This window comes from Narcine bancroftii, chromosome 13, assembly GCF_036971445.1.
Source record: "Narcine bancroftii isolate sNarBan1 chromosome 13, sNarBan1.hap1, whole genome shotgun sequence".
Classification (NCBI taxonomy): domain Eukaryota; kingdom Metazoa; phylum Chordata; class Chondrichthyes; order Torpediniformes; family Narcinidae; genus Narcine; species Narcine bancroftii.
Window position 1 is genome coordinate 66,386,286 of NC_091481.1, and position 15,056 is coordinate 66,401,341.

Sequence of the window (15,056 nt, forward strand, 5' to 3'; positions counted from 1 at the left end):
GGGGGGTGGGGGGGGTGGGGGGGGTGGGGGGGGTGGGCAGTTTGAAAACCACCGGCATAGGTGTTCTATGCTCAGTAAGGGATTCCTTCAGGTGGGATACGAGTGGAAACAATAAGGTTGGGAACCACTGGGGCAGGGAATGCAGTGAACCAGGATACTTTCTGAAAAAGGTCATTGTTTTTTTTGTATAAATGAATGGCTCTGTCGGGGAAGACGGCGGTGCACTCCCCACTCTGCCTCTGTTCTACCAATAGCTGAAACCGCTTCCATCGGCCTGGAAGTACATTTGGAAACTGCCGTTGTTGTACAAGGGTCCGGAGCGACCACAGGTGAACCTTGTCGCCGGCACGCTCGAGTCCAAGTAGCCGTAAGCCGGCTGGAAGAGGCACTGAGGTCCGTCGCCGGCCATGGGCGGGGAGGCTGTGCTGCCGCCGCCCACCGTGCCCAGGGGCTTGGGGATGCTCCGTGCGGTGTAGGGGTACTCCGGCACCAAGGACCAGTAGCCCACCATGGGGGCATAGGCGGCCCTGACGTACGGCTGGCGCGGCCCGTAGTCTTGCACCAGCTGGCTCGAGTTATATGGGTTGGCGGAGCGCACGAAGCAGCCAGCCGGGGGCGGGTCCAGGGGCTGCTGGGGAGGCAGGCGCACAGTGCGCGCCTGGTAGAACGGGGGCGGCTGCTGGGCGTAGCCAGGGTTGGAGGAGGCGGAGGGAGGGCCGGGGGCCACCGGGACGTAGTTGATGAGGCGTGGCCGGGTGGGCAGGGTGAGGGTGCCGAGGCGGGCCGGGTGCGCGCCGTTGGAAGTCTTGGCGCTGCAGTCGGACACGGCGCCCGGCTCGGCCTCGGGGGAGAAGAGACAGCCTCTGCGCCTGCCCTTGCCTTCCTTCCCGCCGCCGACCTTCTCCGCCCCGACCGGGGGCACCGCCCCACCGCGGCCAGCCCCGCGCTCTCCGCCCGGCGGCTCCAGCGGCGCGCCCCCTCTCTCGGACGGGGCCACCTCCTCGCCGAGTGCCGACTCCTCCCCGGCGGGCGGTGGGAGATCCTCCTGGCGCTTGGCAGCCGCTCGGCGCACGGACCCTTTCAGCGAGGGTCGGGTAGTACTGTAGCTGTGCTCGGATTTCCCGGGCGCCCCGCCCGGGCTCTTCTCCTTGGCCCGGGGGGAGCCCTCGAGTCCACACGGGTGGGACCCCTTGGGCACCCGGGCCGACTCCGGTACCCTGGCTTCCAGGGCAGAAGCCAAGCTCGGGGACCCCTGGAAGCTACCCGCCGCAGGGCCGAGGAGGGGCTTGGAGGCCGGGTCCTCGCACAACTTGGCAAAGACGGGCAGTTGCCCCCGAGTCTCCTCGTCCTGCCATTCCCGCGGGCGCGGAGAGCGCGCCCCCGCTTTCTTGTCGCTGAACATGCTGGTCTGCAGAAAGTCCTTGATGATGCGAGCTTTCTCCAGCACCACCGTGTTGTCGGGGGCTTCCGACTCGTTGATGCGTTTCAGGGGGAACTGGGCGAGCAGCAGGCAGATCTCCTTGTTGGAAGCCACGGGGGCGACGTCCGAGCTGGGCTCCGGCGCCCCCTCCTCTTTGCCCAGCTCCGCCCCTTGTCCACCGTTTAGAAGCTCGTCCTTCCCAGGAGCGTCAGGCCCGCGGCCGGGCCACTCCTCCCCGGCCTGGCTGGGCTGCTGACGGTCGTCGCCGCCGCGGTCGCCCACGATGCTCAGGTACTCCAACTGCACCAGCAGCGAGACGTCGTCCCTGCCGCAGCTCTCGGCCGGGCGACCCGGCTTCGCCCCCTCCGTCTCAGCCTGCTTCGGCTCGCCGTCCAGCTGAGCCGAGAGCTGCTGGACGCGTCTCCAGATCTCGTAGCAGGCTTTGTCCAGGCCGTCCTCCGGAGTGTCCTCGTGGATCCAGGCGTTTCGTGGGTACGGCCCCAGGGGGAAGGAGCACTTGGCATCTTTCTGCGGGTGGACGAGTTCCACCTTTGCCAGCATGGTGCCCGGGCAAAGGGAGGAGGGGGACGCAGAGTATCCGGGCTAATTCTCCCTTTGATTAGCAAGTTGGGCAACAGTTGGGAAAACTGTTAAAAGAATTAGTTGCGACCTCACAATATTAATGTTCCACTCGGGAGAGTTGGCCCTTTGTGACGTGCGGTCATCTTGTCACAACCAAGTTTAAATGGATACAGTCGCCCGAGGTCACAGTGCGGGGCAAGAGAGAGAGAGAATGTTGTCCCCTTTAAGAACGTGGTCGTGACTATGGGAAGATATTGAAAGGGCAGCTTCATGGAGAGGGTTAAAGGTTATGGGCCGAACACCGGCAAATAGGGATGAGTGGGCTGGAGGGCATGGCTGCTCAGAAGCCACTGTTTGTTAATGGATGGATGCTTCATACACGCTTCACGATGGAAGACACGATAAATGGAAGCAGCTCCTTGGTAGATTGTCTCCCTGCTCTGATGCATTGAATAATCACACACAAACACACACAGACAGACACACATACAAACACACAGAGACACACATGCATGTAAACACTCGGTGAACACATATTCACACACTTTTATTTACAATGCAAGAGAACCCTATTCTGGCCATTTAAACCTGTGCCACCCAATTACAGCCAAATTAACCTACCATGAATGGAGGGTGCAAGGGTAAAGGTAAAGGTTCCATTGTTGTCACCTAATACTACATTTAGAATGTAACATACTTGAAATTCTTTAAATTTTATTCACTGAAAGGCAGACAGAGAGTCGCCACTTTGTCCAACGCCCCTCACAGGAACCCACAGCCCCTGGTTAATATCTCCATCACCATGTTCGACGGTCTCAGGTACGAAGAGACAAGTCTTGGCCGGATCTGCCTGGCTCCAGCGTCAGCGTGCGGCTTAATGAGGTTGCTGGCCTGCGTTTCCGCGCTCCCCTCCCCTCCTCCTCCACTCTGAGTGAGTCCAATGCAGCAGCCGGGAGCCGTGTTCACATTTCACTGCTCATCCCTCACCTGCCATGTTCCCATTGGTAAGCGGCGAAGCCATCTGTCAGCACCCTGCCGGCTACCTCCCTCCCCCGCGGCTTCTGCTCTGTGAAGGGCTGAAGCATCCAAGCAGAAGGAACTGAGTTGGCGCCTTCATCCCAGTAATTCCATCAGTCGTAAAACACAAAAGTCTACAGAAACCATGGTTGAAGTAAAAGCACAAGGCTGGTGAAACTGGGTAGTTTCAGGCCTGAAACATAGGTCGTGTACCTTTTCCTATACACAGCATCCTGGTTAACCAGCTGAGTTTCTCCAGCTTTCTGTTTTATGTGTAATTCCATCAGTCTCATTGCTTCTCTTCCTAGTTCCCTGTTCCCCGTCACCTTTCCTTTGGTTCTTTTTGTCATTACCCTACATGGCATTCCATTAACACAGCAGATTAAAAGGCCATTCAACCCATCCAATACATCCAAGCTCTTCCTCTACCTCCCATCATCATCAACTGATGGAAAGACTGCCTCAGAACCAGTATCAACCTCTGGTGCACCTGTGACCAGCGTCATACAGCGTGGAAACAGGCCGTTCAGCCCAAAGTTGCCATGCTAACCAAAAAACCCAACCCAGACTGGTCCCTCCTTCCTGCGTCTAGCCCATATCCCTCCAAACCCTATCCACGGCTACCAGGTGGCACGGTTAGCGCCACACCTTTACAGCGCCAGCAATTGGGACCTGGGTTCGAATCCCGCGCGGTCTGATAGGAGTTGGTTCGCTCTCCCGTGTCTGCGTGGGTTTTCCTAGGGACTCTGGTTTCCTCCCACCGTTCAAAACATACCAGGGGTGTAGGTTAACGGGGTATAAATTGGGCGGCATGGACTTGTGGGCTGAAATGACCCGTTACCGTGTTGTATGTACCAGGATAACCCGCAGCTGTTCACTTTCTACAAGGCTGCGGTCAGTACCTCCGACTAACTAGATGGGAGCCGTTTCAACGACATTCGAGAACTCCCTCGTGTTCTGCCTGGGGAAACTCGTGCGGTCACAGGGAGAACGTGCAAGCTCCACGCAGAGAGCGCCCGAGGTTGGGACTGAACCGGGTTAGGGCCCCTGGGGCTGCGAGGCAGTGGCACTACCTGCTGCAACACTGGGCCGCTCCTGCTTTAGAGTGGGACAGTTAAGCTCCGGAAGAAAACGGATGTTGCCTGGCATTTAGTTGCCTGAATGCGATAGATACAGCACGGACCAGACCAAATGTCGCCTGGATCCTGCCGGCAGAGACCGTCTCGACCTCCGGGGAACTGCAAATGAACACTTGTCCATTGTCGTCATTGATCTCCCGATGGAAGGTCATTGATAAGAGCAGATGAGATGGTTGGGACAGGACCCAAGACGCAGAGAACCCCTGGGGCTGTCCTAACCAGGTCCATCTGCATGAGGTGTTGATTGCAGAGAACGCTCAGCCAGTGAGAGCCTGAAGTGTTTGGGACATCAAGGACGGTATTCCACAGCCTGGATTCCTTGCATTTGGTCCTCAACCTTTTTCTTTCCATTCACACCCCATTTTAAGTAATCCCTGTGCTGTCGGTGCTCTGTCAGGGATCGCTTAAGGTGGGAAGGGAAGGTTGAGAATCGCTGCTCCAGACCCAATTGTTACTGAAATGTTTGGCTTGAGAAAAATTGTCATCGGCCCGTTCCCTTTGGAGTTCTGAAACGAGCCAATGAGGGACGATTAAAACAGGGGTTTTCAAACCTCACTCATATACCACCTTAACCAATCCCTTACTAAGCACAGAACACCGACGTCTCTTTACCTTCGCTACATAAAGGACCCTGTTTGACCTGCTGAACTTCTCCAGCGTTTTGAGCTTTTACTGCATTATTGTCATTAGTTCACCTTGTGCAAAGGGGTTTCGTTAAACTCAATAAGACTATTTTTAAAAATAGGAGTCGGCCATTCGGCCCGTCGAGCCTACTCCGCCATTCAATGAGATCATGGCTGATCTGATGACAAGCTCATCTCCACCGACCGGCCTTTTCCTCATATCCTTTAATTCCCTGACTCTATAGAAATCGATCCAACCTTGTTATAAATATATCCACTGAGGTCGCCTCCACTGCTTCAATAGGCAGCAAATTCCACCCTCATCTCCGTCTTAAATCTACTACCCTGAATCTTGAGGCTGCGTCCCCTCGCTCTGGTCTCCCCCACCAATTGGAACAACTTACCTGCCTCCTAGGCCTTTCATAATTTTATACGTTTAATATAAAATTCATGAGTGTCTGATGTGCCTTTCAATGTCAGGGATATTTATTTTCCCGGCTCTGGCGTTCGTTATGCAGAAAGTAAAACTCAGGGTTTGCTGAATGAAAAGATCAATGATTTGGCAATTCACAGAGGAATCCTGACTGATACTGCATCAACAATTAATCGTTCACCTTCACCTTGACCTCAAATCCACGACCTGCACCTTCAGCTGTATTGATCATCGAGTATAATCTGAACTGCTGTCTTTCAACACACAAATTTAAACAAGAGGGAAGGGTAAGACTGTCAAGATCAATCCAAATGCTGCTGTGCTCTTCCTTCCAAACAGGTAATGACAGATTTCACAGATAAAGACCAAGTTCCCCTCATTTTTCCTACAATCGCAAGCCATGTTCCTTGCCTTCCCCGCGGCTTTGCCATTAGGAGTCCCCGTTGAATCTGCTGCTCCGTCCAGCCCACCACAGGGCGGTCCCAAACGTCTTCCATCTGCCCTTGGACTTGGTCCTGGGCCAAGAGCACGGAGAACTAAACCAGGAGAGGGTAGAGAGTGGCGCGTCGGCAACACACGCAAAGACATGCCAACTGCTGGATATCACTTCAGATCAATCGGGAACTCAATTATTCATCATGTTCCTGACCAAACGCCCTGATTCATGTTCTTTCACAACCCCTTTCCTTCCCTGGTTTTGGCTCGAAGTTGTTTTCCTTTCAAAGGGAGACAAGTGGCAGCATCTTGTGGCCAATTAGACTCAGCCCCTCTCCACTATTTGCCTGGCCCCCATTTCTCTTTGCTGTCCCATCCTCGTCCCTCCCTGAATGACTTTGCCCCTAAATGTGCAATTTGGATTCCCCCCCTCCCAGCCCTCCTCATTACAGGATATCATCTCGTCTCTTCTCCCTCTCCCCGTCCCATTCATTTTCATCATCCTCTCTTCCCACGGGCAGTGAGAACGCTGAGCGACCGAAGGAACTGCTCATACTGACCACCCGAGACTCTCAGTTATACAAAGGAATATTTATTTTTATAGATATATTACTTGTCCTGCATGTATATTGTTTATCTGCGCGTCTTTGCACCGAGGAGCGGAGGACGTTGTTTCATCGGGTTGATCAGACAACAGTAAACTTGACTTAAAAGATTAAATCACGACAATCTGCGGGCACCGTAGTTGAAGTAATAGCACAAAACGCTGGAGAAACTCAGCAGGTACCAAGCAGTGTCTTTTATGGACCAAAGGACCACCGTTTCGGGCTTGAGCCCTTCATCAAGGGTCGGCAGGCGTCCGAACCAAAGGGAAGGAGAAGGAAGGCTTGGCAAAAGGGGCAGGTCCAAAACGTCGGTCCTTTGCTCCATAAAAGACACTGCTTGGCGAGGAGTCACGTGATGGAGTAGTGGCCGGTCGGGGAACTCCAGCCCTCTCAGGAAAAGTTTTTTAAAACTACACAAAACACAAAGGCACAAGAATAAAAATTAAAACAAAGTAAAAGTAACGGTGGGAAGAAAATGGCAGCGAAGAAAGAAAAGTCGAAAGCAACGGGAAGAAGAGAAGAAGAAAGAACGTCGGAAGAAGAAGGTGAAGGCCTTACCTGTCCGAGGAGGCCCGCCGCGGAGAGAGAAGCCCGCTCCCTCGGGTCAGTTGAAGTCCTGAGCTCGGAACTACAAAAATGGCTTGCGGAGCCAAGTAAAAGTGTGCAACCACACATGCGCAACTCCTCGCGCATGCGCGATGCGCATGAAAAAAAACACTGACGGGAGGGGGGACCAGCTGAGGAGTCGATCTCCACAGCTGAGAATGACAGCTACAACACAACAACAGGAAGAGAACATAGAAAACAACGAGAACAAGAAAGAAGAGAGTAAAAAGAAAACAAGGAAACAACAGATGACCAACCCAGAGGAAGAAGAACACAGAAAAATGGAAGAAGAAGGGAAAGGCAAGACAATGGATATATTTTTTTTTAAAGAATATATGGAATCTTTTCTGTACGTGAATTACTTACTTTCTTCATATGTTAAAATTAATAAATAAAGTTTCGAGAAAATAAAAAGAATATATGGAATCAGTAAAAGAATGGCAATCACAAGAATTTAGTGAAATAAAAAGAAGAATTAAAAGTACAGAAGAAAAAATGAATAGATTAGAGATGGTCATGTCAGATATAGGAAAAAGAGTGGACAAGGTGGAAGAACGAGAAACAGCCGTAGAAATGGAAGTAGAGGACTTAAAAAAGAAATTAGAAGAATCTAATAAAAAAGTTAAAGAGACACAAGAGCTGTTAGCTCAGAAGATAGATATAATGGAAAATTATAATAGAAGAAACAATATAAAGATAGTGGGCCTTAAGGAAGATGAAGAAGGCAAGAATTTGAGAGAATTTATAAAAGATTGGATCCCCAGGGTCCTAGGAAGACCAGAATTACAGGAAGAAATGGAAATAGAGAGGCCACATAGAACTTTAGCCCCGAAACCACAGCCACAACAAAAACCAAGATCCATTTTAGTAAAATTCCTAAGATATACAACAAGAGAAAATATATTGGAGAAAGCAATGAAGAAAATAAGAGAAGACAAAAAGCCACTGGAATACAAAGGTCAAAAAATTTTTTTCTATCCAGATATAAGTTTTGAACTCCTGAAGAAGAGAAAGGAGTTTAATACAACAAAAGCGATCCTATGGAAAGAAGGATATAAATTTATGCTAAAGTACCCAGCGGTACTTAAAATAATTATTCCAGGGCAGCAAAACAGACTATTCTCGGATCCGGAGGAAGCACGAAAATTTGCAGAACAACTATAAAACAGACAGAGAAATGAAGACATGTAATGAGAGTAAAAATGACCACGAACTATATGTATGTGTGTATATGGGTATATATATATATATATATATGTGTGTGTGTTTGTATGTATATATGTGTGTACATGTGTGTATGTGTATTTAAAAGAAAATATATAGAGTATAGATAAGAATTAATAAGGGAAAGAAAGGGAAGAGAAGAAGTAAGGAGGGAATTAAGAGAGTGACCTTTGTTATATATGAAAATTAAAATCTTTTCTGCGGGAGGGCTGGGTGGGGAGGAGGTACGGTCACTGCGAAATCAGTTGACGCTTGCGAGTGAATTCGCAAATCCAAATGGAGAGGGGAGATGTGGTTGCCCAACAAGGGATAAAGGGCAACTCAGGAAGGGGAGGGGATAGTGGGGTTAAAGAATTTTAGATAGGAGAATAAGGGAAATGTTTGATGTTTTAGAAATGTTGTCTTATAAAATGTTCAAAACAAGAAAGCAGAAATGGATAAGAAGGAAAGGTGATGATGAGGAAACGGAAAGGAAAGATAAACAAAGTATGAAATGGCTACGTTGAGCTATATGACTTTAAATATTAACGGAATACATAACCAAATCAAAAGGAAGAAACTGCTAAATTTACTGAAAAAAGAAAAAATTGACATAGCATTCGTGCAAGAAACACATTTAACTGAAATGGAGCATAAGAAATTAAAGAGAGATTGGGTAGGACACGTAACAGCAGCGTCATATAATTCAAAAGGTAGAGCAGCAGCTATATTAATCAGTAAAAATGTACCAATTAAAATAGAAGAGGAAATAATAGATCCAGCAGGGAGATATGTAATGATAAAATGTCAGATATATTCGGAGTTTTGGAATTTACTCAATGTATATTCACCTAACGAAGAAGATCAAAAGTTTATGCAAGATATTTTTTTGAAGATAGCAGACACGCAAGGGAACATACTAATAGGAGGGGATTTCAACCTTAATTTGGATTCAAACATGGATAAAACTGGGAAAAAAATTAACAGAAAGAACAAAGTAACCAAATTTATAATTAAATTAATGCAAGAAATGCAACTTTTGGATATATGGAGGAAACAACACTCAAAGGAAAAGGAATATTCATATTATTCAGGTAGACATAAAACATACTCAAGAATAGACCTATTCCTGTTATCAGCTCGCATGCAAGACAGAGTAAGAAAAACAGAATATAAAGCTGGAATATTATCGGACCACTCACCCCTGATATTGACAATAGAGTTAGAGGTCATCCCTCCAAGAATGTATAGATGGAGATTAAACTCCATGCTTCTTAAAAGGCAGGATTTTAGAGAATTCATTGAAAGACAAATTAAAAAGTACTTTGAAATAAATACAGAATCAGTGAAAGATAAGTTTATACTATGGGACGCAATGAAAGCGTTCATCAGAGGGCAAATAATAAGTTATGTAACCAAGATGAAGAAGGACTACAATCAGGAAACAGAGCAGTTGGAAAGGGAAATAGTAAATATAGAAAAAGAATTAGCAATGAAGGAAGATACAACTAAAAGAAGAGAATTGGCAGATAAAAAAATAAAATATGAAACACTACAAACATATAAGGTGGAGAAGAACATAATGAAGACAAAACAGAAATATTATGAACTAGGAGGAAAAACACACAAAATTCTAGCATGGCAGCTTAAGACAGAACAAACTAAGAGAATGGTATTGGCATCAAGGAAAAAAGACAAACAAATCACATATAATCCAACGGAGATTAATAAAAACTTCAGAGAATTCTACGAACAATTATACCAAACTGAAAACGAAGGGAAAGAAGACAAAATAGATGAATTTTTAACTAAAATTGAACTACCAAAATTACAAATAGAGGAACAAAATAAATTAACAGAACCATTTGAAATAGTAGAAATACAAGAGATAATAAAAAAAACTACTGAATAATAAAACACCAGGAGAGGATGGATTCCCAAGAGAATTCTATAAAACATTTAAAGATTTATTAATTCCTCCCCTCCTGGAAATAATCAACCAGATTGATAAAACACAAAGCTTACCAGATTCATGCAAAACAGCAATAATTACAGTAATACCAAAGACAGGGAAAGATCCACTCGCACCAGCGTCATATAGACCAATATCTTTACTTAACACAGATTATAAGATAATAGCTAAACTATTAGCAAACAGATTAGCCGACTAGGTACCAAAAATAGTAAATCTAGACCAAACTGGATTTATTAAAAAAAGACGAACAACAGACAATATTTGTAAATTTATTAACTTAATTCATGCAGTAGAAGGAAATAAACCTCCAACAGTAGCTGTTGCTTTAGATGCAGAGAAGGCCTTTGACAGAGTAGAATGGAATTATTTATTCAAAGTACTACAAAAATTCAGTTTACCAGAGAAATATATTAATTGGATTAAAGCATTATATAAGGGGCCATTGGCGAAAGTGACAGTAAATGGATATATTTCAAAGCAATTTAACTTTAGCGGATCAACAAGGCAGGGATGCCCACTATCGCCCTTATTGTTCGTGTTAGCTTTAGAACCACTAGCAGAATTGATAAGAACAGAAAATAAAATTAAAGGGATCAAAATAAAAGACAAGGAATATAAAATCAGTTTATTTGCAGATGACGTTATAGTATACTTAACAGAACCAGAAATATCAATAAAAGAATTACATAAGAAATTGAAGGAATATGGAGAAGTGTCGGGATACAAGATTAATGCAAATAAAAGTGAAGCAATGTCAATGAATAATGCGGATTTCTCAAAATTTAAGAAAGAATCACCATTCAGATGGCAAATGCAAGCAATGCGATACCTAGGTATACAAATAAATAAAAACCTCGGCCATCTATATAAACTGATTTATTATCCACTAATGAAAAAATTACAGGACAACTTAGAGCATTGGAAAGACTTACCACTAACACTAATAGGAAGGATAAACTGTATTAAAATGAACATTTTCCCAAGGATACAATACCTATTTAAGGCATTGCCAATACACTTGACAGAGAAATTCAAGGAGTTAAAGAAAATAATAAGGAAATTTTTATGGAAAGGGGGGAAACCGAGGATAGCACTAGATAAATTAACAGAATGGTATAAACAAGGAGGCTTACAACTGCCAAATTTTAAAAATTATTATAGAGCCACACAATTAAGATACCTATCAGATTTTTATCAAACAAGGGAAAAGCCAGATTGGATTAGATTAGAACTAGATAAAATAGGGGTGAAGATACCTGAACATATATTATATAAATGGGATGAAAAATTGGTACAACGTAGGAATTCTCCAGTATTACATCATCTGCTCAATATTTGGAACAAGATTCATGTAGAAAGGAATAAAACAAATTACCAATTACCAAAACTAATACTAACGCAAAATCAGCTAATCCCTTTTACAATAGATAACCTTTCCTTTAGAGAATGGGAGAAAAAAGGGATCAAAAGAATAGAAAATTGCTTTTCAGGAAATAAATTATTATCCTTTGAATAAATGAAGGATAAATATAATATAACTCACGATACAGTGTTGGCATACTACCAACTGAAATCCTACTTGAAGGACAAATTGGGAAGCAGTCTGAGGTTACCAGAGGGAAGTAACTTTGAATATGTGATTACAGACACAATGATAATCAAAAAATTTATAACAAACATGTATATTAAACTACAAGAAAAGGAGAATGAGGAAACAAATGGTAAAACTAAACAAAAATGGGAACAAGATTTAAACATAAAGATAAAGAAGGAAACATGGGAGAAGTTATGCTCTGGAACTATGAGAAATACAATAAATACGAGGTTGCGTATGATACAATATAACTGTATACACAGGCTATACATTACATCTCAAAAGTTAAATAAATGGGACCCAACAGTATCTGACAGATGTTTTTGCTGTAAAAATGAAATGGGAACAACAATTCATGCAATCTGGACATGTGAGAAAGTGAAAAATTTTTGGGAAGATCTAAACCAGATATTAAATAAAATCACAGAAAGCAATGTACCAAAAAACCCAGAGATCTTCCTCCTAAGTAACATAAAAAACAAAGAATTTGGACTTGATTTGGATGGTGCACAAAAAAGATTTGTTAGGATAGCCCTAGCTGTAGCAAAAAAATGTATTATGTCAGCCTGGAAATTAGAAGATAACTTGAGAATATAACAATGGTATATAGAAATGAATAAATGTATTCCATTAGAAAAAATAACATATAATTTAAGAAATAATATTACAATATTTGAACAAATATGGGAGCCATACATGAAACACAATAGAGAAAACCTACCGAGGACATCTACCACCTAAAATGACAGAAGAAGGAAATGAAAAGAATTGACTCAGTGGAATTTCTTGTTTATTTTTATTGAGTGACAACATTGTTTGATGGGTTTAATGTATCTTAGATTCTGTACTTTAAATGAATGGGAGGGGAGGTAGGGAGGGTGGGATGGGAAAAGGGAGGGGGAGAAAACGACACTGTATATATTTGAAAAGAAAAATGTATGCATCTTGATCAATGTGGTTTATAGTGTGAAAAATAAAAAATTTTAAAAAAAGACACTGCTTGACCTGCTGAGTTTCTCCAGCGCTGCTGTGGAAGAACTTGCTTGGACCCAGACCCCACTACTAATTAACAGCCGGTGTTTGCCAATTAGGCAGCAAACAGCAGACAACACCTGCCAACCAGGAGCACTGCTGAGGGCAGAGGCAGGCTGAGGCCAGCTGTTTCCTTTTCAATAGCAGAGTTGGGGGGTGGGGGGGGTGGGGGGGGGGTGTTTGCACCACCTGGTGTCAGCGCTGAGTCACTGCAGGTCAAGGAAGGTTGACCTTCACAACATCCCAGAACCCTAGGTCGTACCTCAGTGTGAGATACTGGGTGGAAATTATGTGCACAGAGCCTCATCCTCTCCTTGCAGCTCTTTGAACCAGCCGGCCACCATCACGTCAACCTTCTACAGGAGCTCTATCGGGAGCGTCCTGGCCGGCTGCATTGCAGTGCGGGATGGTGGCTGCAGAGAAATGGATCGGAGGCCAGTCCAGAGGAGACCATCAGAGTGGTGGAGAGGATCCCTCTACCTCCCCCCCCCCCCCCCCCCCCATCAACGTGATCTACCCAGGATCATTGCCTGAAGAGGGCGCGCACAGCATCTTCCAGGCAGGGAAGAGATACAGGAGGATCAGAGCCAGCCCCACCAGGTGGAGGAACAGCTTCTTCCCACGGGCAGTGAGGACGCTGAACGACCCAAGGACCTGCTCACACTCAGTATTTATTTATTTGTATACATGAATACTTGTCCTGCATGTGTATTGTTTGTCTGTATGTATGTGTGTTATGTCTGGTTATGGGTCTGTGTGTTTTGCACTGAGGACCAGAGAATGCCATTATGTCAGGTTGTACTTGTGCAATAAACTTGGCTTGACTTTGATCTTTTGTCCATAATTCTGTCCCTGGTCTCTGAAGCATCTGTGAATAGTTAGATTTTTCTTAGCTAATCCATTTTTTAATAATTCTTACCACCTCCCTCAAAGCTGCCTCCAGACCTTCCTTGCTCCAAGAACAACTTTCAGTCCAACTGTGCAGCTGATACATGTTCAAGTAAGTCACCTCAAGCCTGCACCTTCCAAACGTAAGGCCACTAGCATCTTCAGAGCCACAACCACCGTGTACCCACCACTTGGCGCACTACCTGGCAGGGAGCACATCTCCTCTGACCCTGCAGCAGTCCCTCAGCACCGCCCTGGGATATTTCCGTGCTCTCCGACTTGACCCCACAAGCTATGGGATGCTGGGCTTAATTAATAGGGGAAATTAGTTCAAGAGTAGAGAGGTGATATTGACAAACTACAAATCTTCGGTGAGACCGCACTTAAGAGTATTGTGTTCAATTCTGGTCACCTCATTACAGGAAGGATGTGGAGAGGGTGCAGAGGAAATTTGCCAGGATGATGCCTGGATTGAATAACAAGTCTTATGAGGCAAGGCTAGCAGAGCTGGGACCTCTCTTTGGAGTGTAGAAGGATAAGAGGAGACTTAATAGAGAGGTCTACAAGATTATGAGAAGCATAGATAAGGTGGATGCCCAGCGTCTGTTTCCCAGGGCGGGTACAAAGTGAAGTGAGGGGGCCTGGAATGAATGCCTTGCCTGGGATGGTGGTGGAGGCTGAAACATTAGGGGCATTTAAGAGAAACAGACACATGGATGAAGGAAAAATATAGGGTAGGGAGGGTTTAGTATTTTTTTTTAAGGAATATATGGGTTGGCACAACATCAAAGGGTCTGTACTGTGCTGTCGTGCTCTAAGCTGCCACCCCCAGGCTGGAGAACAGAGGGAGAGAAACTGGAGGTCATTCAACCCCTCAAGCCAGCTCCACCTACCAATGGGATCCTGACCGACCTGACATTCCTGAGGTCCTTCCCTGCCTTTTGCTGGTTACCCTGCCTTCCTGACCACAAAAAAAAAATCGATCCAAGCCACAAATACCCCCGAGGTTCCACCTCCTCTGTTCCCCGGGAAACCCAACCATCTGGGAAAATCCTTCCTCACCTCAGCTTGAACTGGCTGCATCCCAGAGCGGACATCTTGCCCTCTGGTTTTATCCACTCCTGTCAGGAGAAAGATTCTCTTGACCCTAACTCTGTGTCAGCCCTAAAGAATGTTATATATTTTAATGAAACCACCTCTCAAGAGCAGGAAGGAAAGTGTGATATGATGTTCTTCCAAAATGACACTCCAGGAACCTTTAGTGTCATATTTATTTGCATATTATTTTGAAATGGATTCAGAGGAAGACCTTAACTGAGCTTTCAGATAAGGGTTTGAGCTGAATCTCACCGCCGGCTTGTGGTCTGGAATCTGGCTCTCCAGTTTCCCCTGAAACCTGGTTCAAGGCCCACTGCGATGTCGGATGGTCACCCCGAGCTTCGCTGGTAAACGCAGGGCCCAAACTGCCGTAGAATTGATCCACAGGCTCCAATGTGATGTCGAG

General features: G+C 45.5%; 1 protein-coding gene across 1 annotated transcript; it reads right to left on the bottom strand.

Moving 5' to 3' along the window:
* On the bottom strand, window positions 1-2,095 carry LOC138747924 (uncharacterized protein C1orf94-like). The gene has a single exon (XM_069907573.1). It carries the CDS (start codon window positions 1,979-1,981, stop codon window positions 245-247), a length of 1,737 nt encoding a protein of 578 aa, XP_069763674.1. The 5' UTR covers window positions 1,982-2,095; the 3' UTR covers window positions 1-244.
* Between the last annotated feature and the right edge of the window lie 12,961 nt (window positions 2,096-15,056).

Coding starts and splice junctions, on each gene's coding strand:
- LOC138747924 (XM_069907573.1), bottom strand. CDS start 1,981: ATGCTGGCAAAGGTGGAACTCGTCCACCCGCAGAAAGATGCCAAGTGC.